The 17603-nt window shown below is 39.8% G+C and overlaps 1 protein-coding gene across 1 annotated transcript in view; it reads right to left on the bottom strand.

The window, feature by feature from the left end:
- LOC107680316 (RNA-binding protein Musashi homolog 2-like) overlaps positions 1-17603 on the bottom strand; it is a gene marked incomplete at its 5' end in the record, with an annotated part of 70859 nt that overhangs the window by 12557 nt on the left and 40699 nt on the right. The window contains 3 exons of the mRNA XM_016476164.1: positions 1342-1521; positions 9837-9899; positions 15396-15470. Coding sequence (XP_016331650.1) covers positions 1342-1521; positions 9837-9899; positions 15396-15470 — 318 coding nt within the window. The remainder of the gene's footprint in view (positions 1-1341; positions 1522-9836; positions 9900-15395; positions 15471-17603) is intronic.

Genomic DNA, 17603 nt, shown 5'->3' with positions numbered 1-17603 from the left:
ATTTAAGACATTTTAAGACTTTTTAAGGCCTTATATTAGGAAAACGTTATTTAAGACATTTTAAGACTTTTTAAGGACCCGCGGACACCCTGAAATTAGATGAGTTTTTGTTTCCAATGTCAACAAAAAATAAAACTAAAGGATGTTTTTTTTTTTTGGCTGGTAAACGCAAAAACATAAGAGAGAAAAAAAGACTTGGAAAAGTAGAAAGCTAATAAGACGTAGCAACTCACAAGTCAAGTATCTCCAATTTTTGGTCTAAACGCACTTCAGAGATCTTGAAGTCAACAGAAATGGAGTTCCCAACACATTCACTTCCACAATGTGACATTTCAGAGAAATGACAAGAACACTGATGTTTTTTACATTTAAATAATGTACACTCATGAATGGATTTAGATTTAGCCTTTGTACTGTGAATCCAAAGTTTGCAGCCTCAAAATGAGCACAGGTTAGGCTTGAGTCCAAACCCACATCTACGTGATCGCTGGTGTAAAGTAAGAGGACATTTTCCATTTTTTTGGCTGCCAAATGAAATGAGGCAAAAGAAGTAGGACAGAAGGAGCCAAATCTCAAAGATCCACAACACCTGGCCTGACACAAGCCATGTTGCCACAGTGATTAGGACAGTACCACAGAAGGGCTGCACAACGCGTGACTTCCCAGCCTCTTTCATCGGGACACGACTGTTACTCCACAGAGTAGTCCCTCCATGACTAGAGGGTTCATTTTAAATCTGATTTCTAAACAGCCAGTCACATTAAACTTTTCATTCCAATGACTTCCATTTATACATAATGCAATGCAGGAGACAGGAAACAAAAGCTCAGGCGAATTTGGCTGCGTTCCAAAGTTCAAGTTGGTGAGCTCGGTCCTGCAAACTCGTATCATCAATACCCTAAATTATGCTTCATACACAGATGTTGTACGAGTTTACAACTGTATTAACATCGGTCAGGTGATCACAAGGGATACAGATGTAAATACAGTCCAAACTTTTAATTTCTGTTAATAAAGGTACTTCTCACATTTATGACACAGATTAAAATTAAATATGTAGTACATATAGTATATATTTATATAAAGTGTTTTAATCATATTTTATGTCATTTTATTTATAGGTAGGACTGATTTCTTTGTACTTAAACATGCAGTACATGAGTGGATACACATGGAAGGGTTTTTACCCTTGAAAAAGTAAGGAAGGACAACAACTCTCAGCATGCTGGGATACTCATGTACATTTGGAATGAGGAAAAAATGAAGGTGTATTTCCCAATACATCAGAATAAACGGGTGTTAGAAGCAACACATGTATAGGACAAAATATGCCATACACACCTGAGCTCTTAAAGTGGTCCGGGCTTGGGTGGTGCTGGGAGGGTGAGTTGCAGGTAGAGGTGACGTGCTCGCTTTGCAGCATCTGACCCGTATGGGGCCCCAGGGTGGCATAGTCGGCAAAGGAGCAGGGAGTGCCCCGCTGGTCACCGGGCCCAGAATAAAAGCCGTAATCGGGGAACCCTGGGAAATACGCAGAGTAGGGGGGATGCCGTCATTGAGAAGAGAGGTGTTTATATGATACACAAAGATGAAGTGACTGAGGCAGTGAGGCATGCGTGACAGGAGACAACATGAGGCTGAATGATGCCCACGTACACACACTCGTATTCAGTTTGTAACATGATTCCCACTAAACCAAACTGACTATCACAGAGATGCTTAGCAAAGCTCTAAAGAGAAACCTATGAGTGAACAGGTCAGATATGGCAAATACAGTGATGAATAAAATGTGGTTCAACAGCGCTCCATTGATGTTTATTGGACATTAACATCAAAAAAGGATGTTAGACATCATTAACAGTCACAAACACACTTTTCATTGGAATGGCGGAAATGGAATTGGAATTGTTCATTGGATAATGAACGCCTCAGAGGATGTCATTTGATGGCTCCAGCATCGCTGACATTTATAGCTGGTCTTTTCAATCCTATGTGCAGGTTTGATATACAGAGGGCATTAAAAGTCTTCATTGGCTTTTCAGAAACATTAAGATGATCCAATCAAAGAAAGTCAAGATCCACCACACAGGTTTTTCATCTTGCGTCTGCCTTGTCGCACGTTTGCTTTTCACTGGGGTCTGGGACCTGCAGGAGCATCCTGGAGCTGTGCCGAACATCCCAGCGCTGATTATGCCCTCAACAGTTGCCAAGAGAAATCTGAAGCTATAAATAGTTTCTCTGTCATCAGCTTCGCAACTTTCCCTCACCGTCCGTGGTTTGTGGGCAAAACGCCTGCCTGTCAAATTATGCTCAAGTGCTTGAGGAATGGCACACCTCCAACACTGCCTGCTTACTGTAATACGTGACTTGAGGAATCACAGAAATGTACTGCTGTAATGATTCCAATTACATCTCTGTCTAAACTCAAGCTTCACGTGCATGATTCCATGGACACACTCTGCACAAAAATATGCAGATGTATATGACCATGATTTCTCTGAAACTGTTTAATTTAAAGCATAAACATATTAAAGGAATAGTTTTGCCCAAAAATGAAAAATCTGTCATCATTTACTCATCTTCACATCATTCCATACCTGCACAATTTTCTTTCCTCTAAGCAAAATGAAAGAATATATTGTGAAAAATTTGTTTTTTTTGTTTTGTTTTTTTTTGTTTTTTGTCCAGACAATGAGGGTCATTGGGGTCTGATATTATTTATATCCACAATGATTTTCATTCTATGGATAAAGACATTCTTCACATTATCTTCTTTTGTCATACAGGTTTGAAACGACACAATGGTGAGTAAACGATGACAGAATGTTTATTTTGTATGAACTATTCCTTTAAACAAAGCTGGTGAGTGATGTGTTCAATGTTATAAACACCCACAAATCCAATTCTGCAGAAGTCTGTGGCGTTTCCTACAGAGTTCTGTGTCGGACACACTGGGGTTGTTTCAGGTCACTGCTAGGCTTCCTGGCTCTTTAGTGAAAAATTGACATTTCTGTTCAGAGTCTTTTGGATCTTTTTCTCCCCACCCTGCACTGTTACTCAGGACTAAACCAACTTTTCACGCTCGATCTCAACTACAAAAAAGACCACACCAGCAAAACAAAGGCCAGGGACACCCTTTTCTTTTCATAATCCATTTTTTCGACGTGCATTCTAATCGCCAGTCCTTGAATTTTAAAGTGGGTTTTCTGCTCCCCGCTAATTAGACAAGCTTCCGCTGCCTCTTCAGCACACTCTAATTAGATCTTTAACAACAAACAAGAGTCGACCTCTACACAGACTCCTCCATTTGTTAAATGGCTGAGCAGGGCGTGGGTTGGCGAACGTGCAACATCCCCCCCTCCCACGATGTCTTCGTGGAACCGTGCCGCACACATTCCACAAGTCACAGATGCCAGGACACCACAATGGCGGCTTCCTGTTCCATCTGCCTAATTCTGCCGATTACAGGATACTGGGAGAGGCAGTACACAAAGCCGACATTCACACACACAACGGATGTACAAAGCTGCTTTGTTTATGCTGACACGGACAATTAGCCCTCAGCTGCACAAGGCGCTCAGTTGGGAAGGTCTTATCTAATAAAGGCAGGGAAAATTACCTTTATTGTTCAGGTAGATTGCCTCTAATGATAGTGCCATCAGTGTAAAAGGATATGAATAAAATGAGGCTGAAAAGAGCTCTCCAGTTGGATGGCAAGACAGCAGAAGCAACCATCTGGGAGTGAGCCGCTGCCTGATTATCTTCTTCAGCTCATTTTCTTTTCAGAGCATACAAATGATTTACTTTCACTTGAGCAAAGGTGAGAAACCGAGCGGGATCGGACAACGCTGCTCTGACATCAAAGTTAGAGAAATAATAGCTTTCCTCTGATCTTTCTAAAACAACACATGTTCTCTTGCAGCATGTTCGAGAGGCAGCGAGCGTCTCCTCTTGGGGCGGGGCGATGTGGGTGTCTGCCGCAGAAATGTTTTTAGTCCGTGTGGCACAATATGTGTGCAAATTAACGGTCTGCTAATGAACACCAGTCGAATGCCGTTTTAGTTGTATGGACATCTGCTGTAGCGCTTCATCAATAACACAATATTCCAGCACATCACCAGAGCTTGATAATTCAGCTGGCAGCATGCTAAAGCTGCAGATCTCTGTTACAGCAGTCTGGGCATATGGGTTAATGAGAACAGTAATACCACTGCATGAGCCACAAATGTGCATTCCAGTTTTAAAAAGCAGAAAAAAAACAAGGTGACTGACCTTGACTTTATGGTCTTTAGATAAATTAACAATTTTGTTTTGAGTTAATATTGCAAATTTTCTTACTGCAGAAAACTTAATTTTGAAGAAAAATTAATTAAAATGAATAGAATGCCACCATGACTTTATTGAAGTAACCTGGGGTTAAGTGCTCACTGAATGGCTCGATTGAACCAGCAATCTTCTGGTCACCAGTCCTGACCACTATATTACAGTACTTTATGGACAGTACAGCAAAGAGTCTGAGGCCTGATGGGGCACTTGCATTGAAATCCCATACTGATGTCAACATCTAACAGCAAAATTCCATGGCAACCATAAACAGGAGAACGAGCGAGTGTGGGAGAGTGTGTGTGTGTGTGGAGGTGAGGCTCTCAGGTGTGAACTGCTGAAGACTTCAGATCAGCTCCTAGTTGCAGTATCACTGTCGATCAGATCTTCAGCCCAATTATTAATATTCCAGCTATCAGCGTGAAACAAAAGACCCCTTATTCCATCTGTTTCTCTTTTTTCACTCTCTCTGTAGTCTAATTGGATGTAATTACTCATCTGCAAAACAAATGAGTGGGTCGGCGTTGCCGTGGCGACCGGATCAGCGGGCCCAGCAGTGTGAATCGTTCGCCGAGCCTCATTTCTGAAGATAATTACCCCTCTTTCCTCTCTTTCACTCTCGCCATCTCTCTCCTGAATAACAGAAAGGACTCTTACGAAGTTACAACTCCAGTATTCACTGTTCTACTTGTTTTCTTCCTCCCTTTTTTCCTCTGTCTCTTTGCATGTAGTCAGCAGAGGGGCGGCTCTCTGAGTGGATAACGGCTCCCTTCGCTTCCATTTTACCAGATCACAGAAGTGACCTCAAACTGCTGCTCTCGCTCACTAACACACACACGTCAAACAGTCTAAGAGCTTTCGATCACATTCACAATAAAACACAGGCCAGTGTCTCTCCTCTGCCACTTACGCCGCTGAGCTGGTTAAGAGTGCATCGGTGATTATCCATTATCCATACTCACACACACACTACTCCCACTCAAATCCCTGGTGGCCATTCCAACAAGCCACTTCAGAACGGTTGTCAGTTAGCCCGTCATATTGGCCCCCAAATTAGCTTTGAATTTCAGAGCAGCTGTAATTAGCCTCTTCATTTCCACCTAAAGTCAATTTTGCAGGGGTGGGGGAAGGACCACCCGTGCCTGGATTTAGCTTTCACTTTCCATTTAAAATAGTCCTTTTTGACCGAACGGCTGGCTAATTAACATCACTAGACCCCCTTTTCCGTAAGTGCCGACATTTAATAAATAATACATATTTAATGTCTTGTCATATTGGTGCTCAGAAAGGCTTTGCTAATGAATTTTAACACATGATTTATTCAGGCATTTTCTGGCATGCTCTCAGGTCTCTCTCAGCGCTTTTCTTTGGTTGAATGACAAAGTAACTTCACAAATCCAGGACAGTAGATCTAAATTAGTGACGGCTCAGTTACAAAGCTTTTGACACGGAGCGTTATGAATTGTAGATGCACACAGCAGGAAGACGCCCATTACGCACCTCATGTTTTTGTTTTTTTAAGTGACAAAGATACTGAAGTCTTCTTGCTGATCGAACTGAAAGTTGAGTTATCTAGAGCTCAGCTTCATCGGGCTATGTGTTTTCTGTTCTCTTAAAGTGTTCTAAAGTCATACATTTTAAACAATTAGAATGTTACATAATTTTAAAAATAAATATTACACTACACAGATAGAATATGATATACCAATAAACATTTTTAAATATTTATTTTGAATTTATTAAATTTAAATACATATAAAAATTTAATATTCTTGAAACAATTTAAAAATAAATATTACAGATAAAAACAATATTTTTAATACATTTAAAATAATATTACATTTACATTTTAAAATAAATATTAAACAAAAGGAAAAACTAAAATTAAAATGTATATATTAAATGACACAATTATACTTTTACATTGTATTAATTTAAATTATGAATACATTCATAGTCTAGACTTTTTAAATTGGTGACAAAATGCAGAAGGCTCTGGTACTACTGCTGTTTACCACTGTAGAATGTATCAAAAACATTAAAAGAGAAGTAAAAGAAAGCAAACTGAAAAATAAAAAAGTTAACTTGGGTATGATTCCTTCATACAAACCACACAAATGGACTCGAGCTCTAATGTGAAAACACAGTGGCTTCAGCTTTGCGGATCTCAGCAGAGCGACTCATTCTGGGACTGTTGATGGGGGGCTTTGCTGCTGTAAATTCAGGTGCATTTTTTATTAACATTTCTAGGGGATTTACATCACATGCAGTCCAGCAGGAGCTAAAGCAATGGGCAACCAGGGCCTGTAGTTTAATCTCACCTCATATACACGAGCCAAAACAGCACTCCACAGAGATGCTTTTCAAGGCTCACAGAGCTTGGGATAAAATGGATAATGATCTCAGATAATGTGAGGTAGTTTGCCAAACAGGAGCATCTTCATGCTCGGGCGAGTGGGCAGGTGGCCCACTGTAGCAGAGCAGAACGTAACACAACATCTCATCTGCTCCCTCAAATACAACCTTGTAATACTATCATGCTTCTATCTGTTAATTAACACAAATGGACCTGAACCCATGCTGCGTTTTGTTTCACAGTACCAATAGTTCTGTGGGAAAAAAAAATGAAGACCAGCACATTTCGTAGGACTCTGGGGTTAAATGCAGCAACCGCTGGCCATTGAAAAAGCACTGACACAGGACTGCTTATTCAAGAGAACATAGCTCAACACTGCACACTCCCACAATACACCAGGGCACAGGAAACTGCCTCCACTGCACTCCATCTGCTGAGCAAACTCATCCCTTTCCAATGATCTGTTAGCGTCTTACGACAACTACCTACTCACTGGGGAAAGAGGAGATAAAGACAGGAGGGGAGATGGAAATAGAAGATGGGGGGATGAAAAGGCGAGAAAAGAAAATCTGCACATGAGGTGAACCAAAAGAGAGAAGAGAGACACACACACACACACACACATGCGAGTCCTTTCTGCCTTAATGATCAGGAATGGGTCGATTCGCATATGGCAACCTCTAGAAAAACAAGCAGAGCATTGCTCTGAAAGGGACAGAGAGATCCAGAGGGAGATGTCTCAGCAAAGCAGGAAAGGACGAGGCACATCAGTTGGAGACACATGCCTCCACTGCCATGCGCTAGGGAGATCGGCCTCCAGAAGGCTGTGAGCCTCCCGTGGAGCAGGCCCCTGTGGAGCCAACAGTCTCTCCCATCGCTCTGTCAGGTCCAGGGAGACAGACCTCCACCTGAATCACTGAAACTCTCACTTTAAAAGGGAACAGCCGTAAAAAAGGGCACTGCAAAATTTAGATGAGAGTATGAGTACATTCGTGAAAGCAATTCACCAAGACAATTTCCTCTTAGGGTGCTTTCACACCTGGCCCGTTGTTTCGGAAACCTGGCGTTTCCTCTCTTAGCTCGGTTCGTTTGGGCATATGTGAACACGGCAATCGCGCTCGGATCCGCACCAAAACAATTGGTCCGAGATCGCCTGAACGAGGTGGTCTCGGCTCGATTGAAAACGAACTCTGGAGCAGTTCGGTTGTAGTGAGAAAGCAATCCGATCTAACGGACCAACGAACCAGGCTATATCACAATGTATAATGGGTGATTACGTAAGTTCCGTGAAAAGCATTAGCTTTGTTGTTTAGCTAATACTTCAAAATGAACCTGTGAATGTCTGCGGGTGAGCACGTCTTCGCCATTCAAAATCAAAGCGCATTTTTCATTTTATAATGCCGTCTTATTGCTCTTCTTCCTAGTATGTGCATTTTAAAAATGTTTTCCCCATGAATCCTGGACTCCTGCTCAAAGTGATAAATTAATATAACTACATCTACAAAAAACAACAACAACAAGCCCGCGAAGCTGTTGTCGTTCCATCCTGACAGATGACAGCTGTGACAGCTAGTGGAATCCCGGAAAATAAACCGTGAAACTCTGACCAATGAGAGAACAGTTTAATAGCACGTGACTTGTATTAACAAATTTGGTCCGTTTAGAAACATTGCCGTGTGAAAGCGAACCGCACCAAGAATAAAAAGCAACATTGTAATAATTTTAATCCCTGTTTTGGAACAAAGCAATCGATCAACAGGTGTGAAAGCACCCTTAAGTGCCGTCGTACTAGGCCAATAAACTCCAACTGAAAGGGAACAACTACAGTTATCAAGTCTTAGAAGTTTAGTTTGTAAGCTGTGGTATCTAGTTCTCACATTAATGTTGGAGCACCATTACTGTTGAGACATGACTCACTTCAACATTCTCCAGTGCTCTGAACTGTATCGAGCGTAGCTGCAGCGCTACCCTGGTACGTGATGTTCAAATTCAACAATTTAAACTTTGGCCATATCTGACCCTTAAAATCAAATCTTATGTGTGTCTTCATACATCATGTTGTACGAAACAATGCTGGAGGAATATCTTGACATTCAGAAAACAAAATGGTGCATGGCAAAAAGTCTTTCATTTGCTTTAATGGACACTTTCCATAATGCTTTTCAAGTGAAAGTCTCGGCAACACACTTATCTTGAGAACAGAGCTGGGCAAATCTCATTTACTCCCTTTCCGTTAAGGAGTGTGAATTTGAATTGAATTGGCCACGAGTCACAGAAAGTGACACGAGTCACAGTAAAAATAATTGAAATTGCAAAGAAATTCAAATTAGGCAAGAACTTAATGTATTAAATATGCTGAAATACATAAACTAAATAAAAATTTCTATAGATGACATTTCAAATATCTATCTGTCCATCCTAAAACATGGGGCTTTTAAACTTTTTTCAAAACTTTCAAACAAGGCTTTTGTCATGCCAACATTTGAAGCTTTTCTAGTTAAAAATTAGTTATTTGAATGTCTTTGAATTAAATTCATTATAATTCCACTTTCTTGTTTTCAGATTAGAACTGCAATTCTGCATCCTGTCTGCTAACTCAATTCAAAATTCTGAACATTGCACACCCCCGGTTCTCAAATCCTCTTCATGTTGACTATATGTTTGACTACCTGTGTTAAACCCATGTACATCACTTCAAACTCTTGACAGAGAGTGGTAAGGATTCTAGATGATCTACTGAGATGGATATACTCCTCTGTATAGTGCTACAGAGTCATTCACATCAGAGGGCACTAAAACGAACACTTCCCAGGCCACGGTAAAGTTTAGGTTCAAGATTGGAACTGATCTCTGCAGTGCCCTCTACTGATTAACCCTGCATTAACCGTGGGAAGGTTTCTAAGCAGAGTACAGTCTTTAGCCAGTCTTAGCAGAGAGATTTATCTTGTTCAACAAAGATGCAATGGAATCTATGAAATGACAGTTTAGGGCACATGACGAGTGAATAATGTGAAACAGGACACTAGTGAAAGTGAGTGTGTGTGTTTTTGGCTGGGGGGAGCAGTGGCCACTCAGAACACAGGCGGTAAAGAGTGTTTACCTGGCCCTGCGTTCTGTGGGTACGCCATGTAGCCGCTTCTTCCCCGGGTCGCCCTACCTGAGCCTCGCGCCACCGCCACTGCTGCTGCCGCCACAGGTCCGTACGCAGTCGCTGGGAAACCTGCCGAGAGAAGAAAATTATTTACTAGTGCTCTTCATCGCAATCAAATTTACAGCCATATGAATGCATCAGAGCTTCAAAGAACAACTCTATTCACACTAATGCAACACACACGAGAGAGATGCTACATCATCTTTCAAATAATTACATATAAATCAAAAGAACTCAAATATAATTAGTCGTTTAAAGTGATGCTAGCAGGACTGATCTACAGCCTCTCTCTCTCTCTTTCCTGGCAACATTTTAATTACAGACAGCACAGGAACACGTGGCCCATGGAAGGACCATCAGCTTTTTCTTTCACATACCGGCTCAGAAAAATGCAACATATTACAGTTCATTTGCACTTACTTTACACAGCTTCAGAAGCTTTCTCATAATGCTCTAATGCGAGGTGAGCAGCACAGAATTATGGGTATTTATAAAAATGATTACTCCATTGGGAGGACAAATGTACTTGTTTGACTGAATGCCACCAGAGGATACAGAAACCATGTGATTTAACACAGCGCCTGTCTTCCCTCATGTGTTAGTAGAGTTGACGGAGATGCATCAGCGCTCAATCCATCAGTGTGATCATTTGTATGGTGGACATGGAGCGTGAGCGGACAGAGTAGAGCTGAGAGCAGAGGATTGTGGGATTAATTGCTTGCAACATAGTGCCTATTATCTCATTCAGAAGCATCAGAGGACATGTGGTACTCTTTAAGGTCCATAATGGCAGGTAATAATGAGTGTGTATGTGTCCTCATACAGCTCATCTAAATGTGCTTCTTGGAAGTTTATGAAAAAAAATTAATCAACCGCTGATGATTTCTACTCAGCTTAATACTGAACAACAAGCCAAACTCTGTTGAATGACATTGTGCTTCACAGAATGCAATTTGTTTGTGGTAAACCGAGACCGCTGAAGAATCTACATATTTAACAACAGTCACTAGTTCAGTGTTCAAACATTGTAATCAAACATAATCATCATCATTGTAGAAGCCAACTAAAAAAGCCACCAGTCCAGAGTATCTACGGCTGCATTATTTCATAACAAATGTAATTACAGTCCCGGCACTTTAATGAAGGTGTGAATCTGCGTTTGACAGCTGCTCATCAGAGCAGTAAAGACTTACAAGGGGGTCTTACGCCCATCTACAGCATGTCATTACACCAGACTGTAAACTCACAACTCAGAAGGTGGAGTGGCTTAGGAGGTAAAGATTTGAGATGGGCAACCCAATGTTTGTAGGTTAGATGGGGTGATCCCTCAACTATCACCATTATAACCTTAAGCAGGGCATTTAACACTCTGGTTACTCCAGAGGGACTGTTCCTATATTGCACTGCAAATCACATCTAACAGCAAAAAATAAAAGAAAGGAGGAGGAGAAAAAAAAAAAAGATTAGTGTTAGAGATAATTTGCCATATGGCCACTCAATAAAAATGAAAATATAAAAGCAAAATTAAATAAATAAAAAAAAAATCAAAAATACTTCCCATATGGCTACTCAAAAAAAAAAAAAAAAAGAAACATTTTTCTAAATTTAAATAAACATTTTTAAAAATTACATATATTACATTAAAACATTAAAAAAAGAATCAAAATTAATAGAAATGTGAAAATTGAATATAAAAGAAAAAAAATCATGAAAAAAAGAAAAACTATATAATAATTAATCAAATTAAGAGAAAATTTGCCTAGGTATTGAAAAATTAAAAACTGAAAAAAAGTAAAATATTTGACATATGGCTAACCTTAATAAAAAGAGCAAATAAATAAAAAACAAATTTAAAAAGAGAAAACTGTCATATGGATACTCAATTAAAAAAAAAAAAGAAAGAAAAAAAAAAAAAATCATGATGTAGGCATGTATATAATAGCTTAGTTTGTGGAGCAAAAAAAAAAATTAAAAAAAAAAGCCGTAAAAAGAGTAAAAATAATACAGGACCAGATTAAAGACGGTTATAGATAATACCAAACCTCTGTGGTCTCTCTGGTTTAAATTACGCATGTCATTTCCTGTTTCTTTCCCCAGCTCATTAATCTCTTCACAAACCACAAATCAGTATGCTAATGCTAATGCTAATGGAGGTCACGCGTCCCTGCCTCTCTTTCGCTCTGCTCGCTGTTGCCGAGCACAAGTGTCCTTCACCAAAGTGTCACAAGTCATTTGTGCTGCTTTTCCCCCCTCGTCTCTTCCTCTGCACAGCATCTTCTGTCCCCCAGCGGTCTCTCTCCCTTCGTCAAAGTTAACGCTGGAACAAAGTTCTTGTGAGAGATTAACTTTGCCGGATTAGGTGGGTTAATTATTAGATCTCGGAGGCTCATTGTTTTGTGTTTCTGCCGTGAAAGGCTGCTTGAGAGAGGCGCTGCAGCATTAAATCAATTTCATGGGCTTTTCATTACGGACGAGATAACGCCAACATTTAGCATTCAGTTTTATGGCGTTATTTGAATCTGCTCCAGCGAATGGGCTGATGGGAGAGAAAAACCCTACTGAGAGGGCACAAGGACACATTGCTCTCCCCTGGGCACCATAAAACCGCACAAATGGACCCTGAGGGAGCGCAGAAGGGGTCTACGACACTGAAAGAGAGAGGAAGAGGGACATGGACAGGAGGAAGAAGAAGAGAAAGAAGGAAAGAGAAGGAATTTTGAATGCTATACGAGGCCTGAAGAACACTGACTGCTGCAGATGACAGGTTCACACAGAACACCCTAGAAATCAGCCAGCAATGCCCTAAAAACAGATTGTTCTTACAGAAAAATTAACAAATCTATTTCTTACAAGTAAGCACTAGCCTCATTATCATAGATGGTACGGAGAGAGAAAGATGTCCTTTCAGTCTGACTACGCTAGAGCTACCCTGCTTTAGGAAACAGCTGCTGAAAAGAGCCACATGTCCTGAAATTAGGCTATAAATACATCTGATGTGAGCCCACACACACGGTTTGTGTCCTATCAAACAACACGGAGCTGTGAAATGACAAAATCTGCGCCTTCATTGCCCACTTTGAAAGGAAAATAAAAACAATGAAAGCTACCATAATAAGAGCTGGAAAAGGCAGCAGCCTTGACTATCTTTTCATCTGTGCAGCGAGTGACCTGTTGTTGCTGCATATGGGAAAAAAATGATATGCTGTTTGTAGTTTTGTGAAAGCTTTTCATGCGATATCAAAGGTGGATCTCAGGAGCCTTTGGTACAGGTGGTGTCTATATGAAGAACACAACATGCATACATATAAACACTTCTTTGCTTCCTACACAACAGTATAAAAACCCAGAAAAGCCATTATGAAAGGGTTTTTGTGCACAGGTGTCTAAACTAAGATCAGTTTTCATATGTGAGAGGTTTTGCCCAAAATGAATGAGCTGGATCTTCATTGAGAGTCTTCTGATGTTTGATTAGGGGACAAAAAGTCATTTTGCCAGGCAGATTAAAGGGTTCAATCTTTTTTTATCTCTTTCATACACCATTAAACTTAACGATGAAGGAGGGAGTAGAAATCTCCAGAAAGATCCCTGGACAACGCAAAACCTTCAAACGTCACCAGCCAGCCATGAGTTTCACCCCACACCATAATGAGAGACAATTTTATGGGCAGGAGGACAGCCGTGACTGCGCAACTCCAAAAAGAGTATACGATCTCATCTCACCGATCTTTCTGTTTTTGAAACAAATGGGCCATGAATCACGTGTGTAAGTGTGTGTGCAATGGAAGGAAGCATTGATGCACCACTCTGAAGCAGATATCATGGAGGTGACACGCATTTCCATTCCATAAAACAAAACCATCTCTCTGTGTCTTTCGACAGATCAGGCGCTTGTGCCAGAACACGATAAAGCAGGCCGAAATTTGTTGTCGAAAATAAATCATTCCCTGCCCAGGCACAAAAGAGTCGAAGCGCTTGGCCTGTTTCTAATGGAAATGTTTCCAGAATGATGGTTTCTGCTGAAATGTGTAAAGTATAGCTAAGAAAAAAACAACGTAAGAATTTATGAGAAATATGACAAAAATCCTGGGTGACAGGTGTGAGTGTTGATTATGCATTTTAATGGCCTTCACCAAACACTTAAGAAACATCTTTAGGCATTTAAAAAGACCCCAACAACTCCAGACAGTTAGGAAAGACATTGACTGCTAGAGCAATTTGTGGGTTACTTGAGAACATCTGAAGAGCTTTTATGATGAGAACAAGTAAAAGAACCCTGCAAGTCACCTGCAAAATCTAGGCCTCAGGTGTCTATCCTTGATCGATCTATCGATCTATCTATCTATATAGATGATCTATAAATAATTTATAAATTACATTAAATAAATATATATACACAGTATATGAATTACATTTTGGTGGTAAAGTACTACACTACATCAAAAATGAGAGAAAATCCATATTTCATTCTCTTTCTTTTATGTGCCATTCAAAAACAGGAAGCATTTTAAAAAGACTCCAAAACAACAACTATAGCCAATAGATGCACATCTGTAAGTGTGGGAATGCAAGAAACACAAACGCCAGATTCAAAATTCAATGCACATTCGAGATGATACAAAGACAGAGCATTAAAAAATCAATAGGGGCACAACGGCTCTCCCAAAGTCTCCTTACAAATGGCTGATTTCCATAATGACAGCTGAGAAGGAGAGATCTCTCGGTTTGTCAGTAGCTCATTCATGATCTCACACGGATTCAGACAGTTTTGTGTGAGAGAGAATTCCTGGCTTTACGCTCTGTGTGTGTGTGTGTGTGTGTCACTGCTGTCCCATTTCAGGGTTCATTTCTAGTTTCAGTACTAAAGAAACAGCAAGAGAAAGACAGATGTTCTTGTAGTTTGATTTTATGGTATGGTGCCGTCACATAAAGATGAGTAACTGTGCAAGAGTTTGAGGCTCACCACAGATCAGAGCACAGAGAGATTGTGTGTGTTTATGTGAATGGGACTGTCAGTTTGTGTGTTCTTGTGTGTATGTGTATCTTTTTATGAGTTAACCCTGTTAAATATAATTTATTACTATTCTGAACAGAAATGTTTGAAAAACTACTAAGCCCTGTGAGAAAGAGAAAATATGGGTCTCATAAACCCTTTTGATGTGTTGCTATCATTAACTAAAACAAAGACAAAAATAGCAAATTATTTTTTTCTTTAAAACTTGACAAAAATGTTTGCAACAGAACAAATCTACACTGAAACTACAAATGTGCACTACAGTATGAACAAACATGTTGGGGAAAGATCAACGTCACACCCACAGAAGAAAAATCCATTAGCTCTGCTCATGATATCAGCAGGCAGGTGGCCATCCACAGGACACTCATATCAACACTAATATCTGCCACCAGCAGCAGAAAAATGCGCTCACCTTCACACCTCTAACAAACACACACACACCTTTCACTGACATGCACACGTGTGCATGTAACAAGCTCCCAAAATGATGCTGAATTACATGACAGTTTGCAGTTTCATAACGAGTGAGGTACACAGACAGACAGACTCACCTGGAAACTGGTAACTGTAGCTAGGAGAAAATCCTGTGTATCCACGACCATACGTTGCCACAATGTTTGGATAACCTACAAACGCACATATAGACAGAAACAACATCAGCCCGGTGGGATAAAATCATGCTTAACCCTTAACCTTGGTCAATCAGTAACTAGTAATTACTAGATATATCTGGATGAGGCTGTGTATATGTAACACTGTCACAAGAGCAGCAGCACTTGAAAAGGAGGATGAATATCACAACAGTATGTTCAAGCACATAAGCACTTTAAACGAAGTGGCAACTACAGTGAATTTCACTGCCATCTGTTTTCTCTGATGCTACTCTGCCGAGTGAAAGAGACAGTGATTCTGATGTGTTATTCTTGGCCTTATTTTCTCATGTTTTCTCTTTGAAATTTACATGCTGTATTAATTTCATGTTTTTCCCAAAACAAGAACGTGAAACAGCAGTCACCACTGCTCAGTAATAAATCACGACACAGATTTCAGAAAAATCACTCCAAACACCTTCGTGCAGAGTTGGCATATGTGCACTTAAGACTTCCCAAACCTGTCATGAGTCACTCAATATCAGTTGACAGCAATGAAAACACTTTTGACAGCTCTCATAGAATACACTGCCTAAAAAAAGGTTCTTCCAGGGAGGATGTGCTCACACAAGTTTGTGTGTGATGTGTCTAAACAAAAGTTGTATTCTTGAAGAGAAAACTGAGGAGAATCATCAGAAGAAAACAGTTGAGAAGAGACAAAATGAGATAAGATGAGACAAATGAAAATAGACAAGAAAAGATTAGAAGAGACCAAAAGAGAAAAGATGAGATGAGAATAGAAGATATGAGAAAAGACAGGACAAGACCAGAAGAAAAGAGGCAAGATAAGATTCAATGAGATGCAAGATGAAGAAAAAAAACATGAGAAAAATGAGAACAAAAAGAAGGTGAAGAAATTAGACAAGAACAAAATAAAACAGAAGAAATGAGACAAGCAAGTAATACAAAGAAACAGCAGAATGAGATGAGATGAGACAAGAACTGAAGAGAAACGATATAAAGACAAAAAAATCTGAACTTATTTAAAAGTTAAGCCAAGAAAACAGAAGAGACAAAATGAGAAGAAACAAGAATAGGCAAGAAGAGGAAAAAAAATTAGAATAGAAAGCTGAGATGAGAAGAAATTAAACAAAATGAGAAGAGAACAGAAGATATCAGAAAGCCCAAAATAGAAGAGATTAGACTTGAATCGAACAGAAGACATGAGACCAGATGAGAAGAGACAAGACAAGACCAGAAGAGAAGAGGCAAGCCCAGAAAAAAAATTGATCAGGCAAGACAAAAACGAGGGAAAAAATAATAATTATGAGAAAAGGGGAAGTTGAAATGAGAAAGAAACAAAACAGCTTATTTTGACGAGAAATTATAGGAGAATATAAGAGAAGAAATGAGAAAAAAGTAGAGTAGTAAATGAGACTAGATGAGAAAAAAAAAACAAGAGAACAGAAGAGACTAAATGAAAAAAAAAAAACATGAGACTAGAAGAGAAAAAAATTTAACTGGATGAGAGGCTGGTATAAGCTGAGCTGAGCTAACTGTCTACCTCAGTGCATTGTGGGTAAAAAGGCTGGGTCCTCCCCTGGCAGCTGCTATCTCAGGCACTGATTTGCATTATTAATGTTCAAGCTAATATACCTATTTTATGGCTCAACAGCTCAGATTCACTTTAAAATCAATTATACATCTGCAGCAGCTGAAGCAGGCAGCAGCTCAAATGTGTATTAATCTCAGCAAACATACACGCAGCGCCCGACTATAAAGATAAATGACACGATTAGCTGCAGTAAACAAAAGTGTGAACGCAGCAGCTTTAATGAGATTTGGCGTATAAGAAACTTACAGTTCCTTAAATAATGAGCCTTGATCTGCAGCTTTTTTTTCATATGCAAATTGTACCAAGTTCTGTCTGGTCGTCCTGTTCACTCCAGTTTCATTTAGATAAGACCAGAGTTAATATTTTCACATGAGTGCTTCACGCTCTCGTTCTCTCTCTCTCTCTCCCATTCCTCCTCTCTTCACCCTCCTCCACAGCAGTAATCCATGAGAACTTCTAGAAAGTTCACGCCTTGTTAAAAGTTGACTATAAGGGATGCGTGTATCTCCTTATTTCAGTTTCAGTTTATATTTGACAAAATAAATAAATTATAT

This window comes from Sinocyclocheilus anshuiensis, unplaced genomic scaffold (assembly GCF_001515605.1).
Source record: "Sinocyclocheilus anshuiensis isolate Anshui unplaced genomic scaffold, SAMN03320099.WGS_v1.1 scaffold1294, whole genome shotgun sequence".
Lineage (NCBI taxonomy): Eukaryota > Metazoa > Chordata > Actinopteri > Cypriniformes > Cyprinidae > Sinocyclocheilus > Sinocyclocheilus anshuiensis.
This window is presented reverse-complemented; position numbering and strand designations above follow the sequence as displayed.